Source organism: Chlorocebus sabaeus, chromosome 13, assembly GCF_047675955.1.
Source record: "Chlorocebus sabaeus isolate Y175 chromosome 13, mChlSab1.0.hap1, whole genome shotgun sequence".
NCBI lineage: Eukaryota > Metazoa > Chordata > Mammalia > Primates > Cercopithecidae > Chlorocebus > Chlorocebus sabaeus.
The window spans coordinates 87,465,034-87,471,243 of NC_132916.1; the positions used below are offsets into that span (position 1 = coordinate 87,465,034).

General features: G+C 36.5%; 1 protein-coding gene across 2 annotated transcripts in view; it reads left to right on the plus strand.

Annotated features, from left to right (window-relative positions):
* The window catches only part of RNGTT (RNA guanylyltransferase and 5'-phosphatase), a 338,317-nt gene extending 333,228 nt beyond the window's left edge, over nt 1-5,089 (plus strand). For both annotated transcript variants that reach the window (XM_008006573.3, XM_008006574.3), the window contains 2 exons: nt 984-1,107; nt 2,486-5,089. In XM_008006573.3, the coding sequence (XP_008004764.1) occupies nt 984-1,107; nt 2,486-2,649 (288 nt within the window). In that variant the 3' untranslated portion in view covers nt 2,650-5,089. The remainder of the gene's footprint in view (nt 1-983; nt 1,108-2,485) is intronic.
* The last annotated feature ends 1,121 nt before the right edge of the window (nt 5,090-6,210 follow it).

Below are 6,210 nucleotides of genomic sequence, written 5' to 3' on the forward strand. Positions count from 1 at the left end.
TGTACTGCCTAATCTGTGAATTGAAAGCATCTTTTAAAAACTTACTTCCCGTCATATTCCTAGGTGGTAGTGAATATGTGGGTAGAAAACTGAGAATGTTTCAGATAATCCTAATGAAGTTAAATGATTGCAGTCTACCATATTGTGAGGAAAAGTTGTTAGCCGTGCAAGATGAGGACAGAATTAAAATATTACCATAACTGGCATTTGATTTGAAAACTACAAAGATAAGCTTAGGTTCCTATTTATGAAAACCATTCTCACAGCCCAGTGAAATATCTTTTAAAAGGTTCTATAGTTACCATGGATACTTGTTAGCTTTGATAGAGTATCCATATTCAGTCATCTGAGGTGAAGAAGCCAAAAAACCCATGAACTAATGTCACAAGTAGCTTCATCTCTTAATTTGTACTAGTTTGGGGTGGAAAAGGTAAGTTTCCTGAAGATTAGAGTGTTGGTTAATTGTCACTGCTTGGAAAGCAAAATATTTAGGATGCACCTTGCCTGAATTTGATCCTACTATTCACTATTGATATGTAACTTTTTAATTTAACTAGTACAGGCCATTTCTTAGATTTTAACATAGGAATTTAGATGGTTAGACCTTTATGAAAGTTGATGAAACCTAGGGAGTATACTCAATTTCTGAAAGCCGTAGAGACACAGACAATATTGAAGGCATTGGTCCCCATGGTAACATATTTGCATTTGGCCCAGCGTGGCTGGTTTCTGCCTAGCTTCTTTTAATTGCTATATATTGACAGCCGTTTTCACAACTATTTATAAAATGTCGGATAAGTGAGCATGTGTACAAGGGAGTGCACACCATACCTTAAGCTTGATTAGATACTGCAGATGACAAAGAGCTCTGCATGAAGAGTTACTGAGGTATTTTTATCATTTCCTAATGTGCCTGTCACATAGTAGAAGCAAAAAGCCTTTCAAATTATTTAAATATTTTCCTCAATTCTCTTTTAAAACAGGTGACAAAAGAGCTGAAACAGTATGACAACAAAATTATAGAATGCAAATTTGAGAACAACAGCTGGGTCTTCATGAGACAGAGAACAGACAAAAGTTTTCCTAATGCCTACAACACTGCCATGGGTGAGTATGACAACTTATCAGTGCTTATTATATTAAAAAAAAAAAATTAAGATGTTAGACCCAAAGTGTGCTGCCTTTGTTGTTTTGCTTACTGCGGCATAGTCATTTGGGCTTCATCCTTGTTTGATGGGAAAGATATGTCAAGTCTGTATTCTCTTTGGCTCCAATTGGCTTGTAGGTTCTCCTGTCTAAACTGGTGGTCTTATGCCCATGCGCCCAAAAGAGAAGTTTAAAGGGCAGGATACTGGGCTGTATACAAGTTGAATTTATTGAACAACAACAACAACAGAAACCACAATAATTTCAGATCTATTCAGAACTATAAAAACCATTGTTTGCCAGATGGTAAAAGACAAAATTAGCAGGGGAAAATGTAATTTCCAGCTCTTAAAATAGCTTTATAAACAATGGAGAACAAAGTAAAGGAAAACCATTTAAAAAGACAAAATCTGCTATGCTATTCTTCAGAGTGTTCTTTGGGTACAATATGAATGCTTTGGGAATTCAGAATAGTAAGTTTCTTTCACGGGGAACAACACAAATTAATTGAAGTTTATAAGGTGTACACTACCAGTAGCTGTTGTTGCTCTGGATTGCATTTTTAGTGGAGTTGGAAAAAGGTAAAAACCAAGATAACAGCCTATTCAAACTTTACTTTTAGAATGTGCAGTTGATGAGGAGGATATGATAAGCTAATGAGAAAATATTGAAATTTCCATTTTCAGCTTTGCAGTTTAAAAGTTACCATTGTACATTTAGGAGTTCTCATTGGAACTAGCATCCATTTTCAGACAAGATGAGTTAATTTCCAAAGTAGGGACGATTACGCCAATGTCCTTTCTTCCAAGACCAAATAGGTAAATAAAATGAAAAGGACTGGCACTAAATTTTGATAAGAGAAGATAATATGATCTGCCAGCTACAATGAAACCACATATTCAGTAGGAATGGTAGCTGGTGCCATGTTTTATGTTTTGTAGAGTGGACTTCTTTCTGAGAGAAAGATTGAAGGACTATATATAGTACACATTTTACAAGTTTTAGTTGAATTCAGACTGTGGTGTAATGCACTGTGTTAGATTAAAATCCCATAAAAACTGGTTTGGAAGGGATAGAAAACCATAGGGAAGACATGCTTATAGCCCAAATGTTTAAAGTTTTGGTTTAAAATTAATACTGCCGTAAAGAGTAGCCATTAGACAAGCACATATTTTGGGTGTAGGGGAGGGAGGAGATAGTTCAATGTGAAGCATGTCACTCAAATGGGTAAAATGGAAGTATTTAGCATATTGGGATGAAAACCTTTCTCATAAGCCTGTGGTGAGTCAGCTGCCTTAATTAACCCTCACGTGAGACCCGTGTCTCCCTTTGTCCACAGCTGTGTGCAATAGCATCTCAAACCCTGTCACCAAGGAGATGCTGTTTGAGTTCATCGACAGATGTACTGCAGCTTCTCAAGGACAGAAGCGAAAGCATCATCTGGACCCTGACACAGAGCTCATGCCACCACCACCTCCCAAAAGACTGCGCCCTTTAACCTAAGACCTGCTTGTGACTTCAGGGTTAAGAAGAAAGATGAATGAGGAGAAAACGCTGTTGCCCATTTTTGTAGCCAGAGAAATTGAAGGACGACTGTGGCTTGATGTTGATACACATTTGAATTTTTTTTAAGAAAAGAAAGGTATTGTAGCCAGCCTGTAAATACTTGATGCATTTGTTTCCTCAATGCTGCAATACATCATGGACTTAAACATTTTATTTATCTGATAAACTCAGCCTTACCTTGTGGAATCTGAAGTTTGAAATATCCAAAGGTTTAAACAAGATTGAAATCAATGAAAAAGAGGCCTTGTTTATATATGGGTAACTTCACATTTAATTTATAAAGTTAACAATCTGGAAACTGTGAGCCCATAAAACAGTATCTTTTAGAAGCTGTGTTACAACTATAGAAAATTTTCCTTTTAAAAAATTCAGGCAACATTCTTGCTGTCATTTACCATGGATTTCCTACATTTCTGAGATCCCTGTATTCAAAAACAAATGACAAGGTTGTTAAGTATTGTACTATATTAAACAGCTTGGTCTGGTTTATATCATTTTAACAAGTTTTTTGGAAATGTAAAAGAAAAAAGTAAAGCTCCATTTTTGTGAATTGCATTGTTTCTAAAGGGAGTATTTTGAGTATTTTCATCTGTTTGTATTGTTTCGACTATGATATCAGATATCCAATGTGTCCATTCTGGCAGTGGTTTTGAGTTACTTCATGGAACTTGGACATACACCACTAGGTCCTTTATGTGTTGTTCTCCTGGGAGACTTTCCTTTTTTTTAAATGCCAGGGCTACTTCTGCTTTACCTCAGTGGTATCAGCACATTGTAAATTACATTAAAACACACAACTCACTGTGATCTATGGGAGTGATATCAAATACAAACGATGTTGTGTTACTTCCCTCCAACAAAACAGCAAAGGGAATGCCAGCTGACTTCTTTGATTAGAAGGTAATATCATGGGATAGAATGGTGTCACTAGAAAATGCTCTCCCACTGCTAGATAAATGCAGAGGCAAAGTGTAGACATCTGTAGGAACTACATATCAAGGAAATCAAGACATTTATTTTCAAAGCCAGAATTCTATCTGCATTCTATTCTATGGATGTTATTTCTGTTATACATCTGAATTTTAAAATGTTTACTGATAGATAGTGGATTTAAAGGGCAGCTAATTGATTGTCTGCCATTGTTGAGAAACTGTTCAAATTGGTTTGTGAAAGAACTCTGAGAATTAGCTAAATGCAGGCTAATGTATTTATTTTTAGAGGTACAGGTTTTAAGTAAACGTATTTAAAACAAATTTTCATGATCTGAATTGTATATGTATATGCATATCTGTGTAAGTATATGCAAGTGTATATTCTTCTACTGATTCAGTCAGACACAAAATCCAACTGAATTACCTGGTAGACTGAATATCTGACAGGATTTCTGTATGGACATAGCACAGATGAACCAAAAATGTATTTATATGCACCTGAGTTTTAATGTTTTTAAGCAAAGTTTTCTCCTGCAGTGCTTTTCTATATGAAATAGTTGAGTCATGCTTGGGCTTTTTCTTCATTGCTCCCAAGTCATGTAATGTATAGTGAATTTATCCAAAACGCCATTGTAATGTTTTTTACTAGAGTGCTTTTGCACATTTGGGCGCTAAAGGGATTAAAACAACTGATGCCACAATGACTATTGAAAGAGGGAAAAGTCTCAAGTTTCCATAGTATCTTTTACAAAATGGATTTTAGAAAAATGCCTATGCAACTCCAAATAGTCTGATGCCTGCTTCCCCAGGACGAGTGACTCTTCCATGGTGTGCTGCTTTCCTCCGAGCCTGTGGAAAGGCAGAGCCCTCTGGCAGATACGAAAGCAAGCTTTTGCCAATGATCTTTAATGGAGTTAAAATGTTTATGGTAATTGTAACCTTTCAAATGAGTTACGTGAAAAGAGCATCTCACTCTTAATACACCCAGATATTTTCTTCATGTCTTTGTGCGTTTTAGCAGGACTTAATTTTCTTAATTTATTCTTTCCTTTCAATTATAGTGACAGAGTAGTTGGCCTTATAAGTAGATCCCATTTAGCCCCTGAACGTAATACCATCTGCAGTATTATAAAAGTCATTTAGAAGGTCAGGGAGATAATCTAGAGGCAGGATTTTGGACATTGTGAAGGAAATGTGCTCTTTCTCAGCTCACTTCAATAACTATTTTCTGAGACTGAAGTTTTTTAGACAGGAATAAGAAAACTTTGCTTTATTCAGTTATCACATGTAAAAGCTTTTGCTTTTTGTTAGGAAAAGGTGTGGATGACTCTACTGCGTGGATGGTTACATTTGCTTTCCGTGAAATGCTCAGAAAATGTCAGGACATTCCTTTTCCAATTGTGTGTGTCAGTGCATATTGTAATAAAACTACTGATTTAAATTAGCGTAAGTGTATCTACTTTGTTTTACTGGTGATACTCTTGTGTCCCTTCTATTGCTGGCATCACATCCTACTGCTGTCAGCCACACCCAGTGTAATCCATCTGGCTTTGTAGAGATTAGCATAAAGACTTGGAAAGCCTCTATTTTTCTTTCTGAGAAACTGAGAAATTTGATTGACACAGGGGGGTGTAGTTTGAACCTTTTATTTTTGAAGTGGAGAGGAATGGGAGAAAGCACATCTTTACATGATGTTTATATTATTTCTCTTCATCTAATCTTAGCAGTCTACTGTATGAGTAGATATTCTGTTACGTTATTTTTAATGCATTTAAACTTTTTAGAATACTCAGCAATAGCAATAAATATTCTGAAATGATGAAGTCATGAACTACCAATTTTTTTTTTTTTTTTGCATTGCAATTGCATTTTTATAGTATGGAATTTGCCATCTTTAAATGTTTAAATGATACCACCATTTTGGACTCTGCATATAGTTTTCCCTGGCCAAAAAAAAACCTTGGAAGCTAAGAAGCAAATACTCCCAAGTGGGAGAACTGCTGTGGTGGAGAAAACTCTGGACTAGACTCACGCAAGTCCAGGCTCTGCCTCCTGTTGGCTCTGTTCTGTCTAGATCCTCCCACACACACACCCCCATCCACCCCTGCCACTTTGTTCCATCTATAAAGTGGCAAATCCCATCTGTCACACTGGGCTAGATGATTTCAAAGCCTTTCCAGGTCTAACCATGCTGTGTTAAAGCCAGTACTTTGAAAATCTCCCATATTCACCATAATAGCAGTATTACCATTATTGAATATTCACCAACGACCAAGACTGTCCTAAACATAACCACTCTATGCAGGTAGGTACTGTTACCAACCCCACTTTTAGATGAGGAACCTGAGACTAAGTTGTGAACTGAGATCCAGACATAGGTCTTTTTACTCCAGCACCTAAATTTTTGCACAGTACTCTCCCAAAGGCTTACACAGTTACATACAAAGGCTTAGTATGTAACTGATTTCATGCCAGAGGGTCCCAAACTAAGGCATGTTTGGGGTGCTAATGGGGTAATAGGCTAATAAAAGAGGTGAAGTTGGGAGCACAGAAGTAAATACACTTT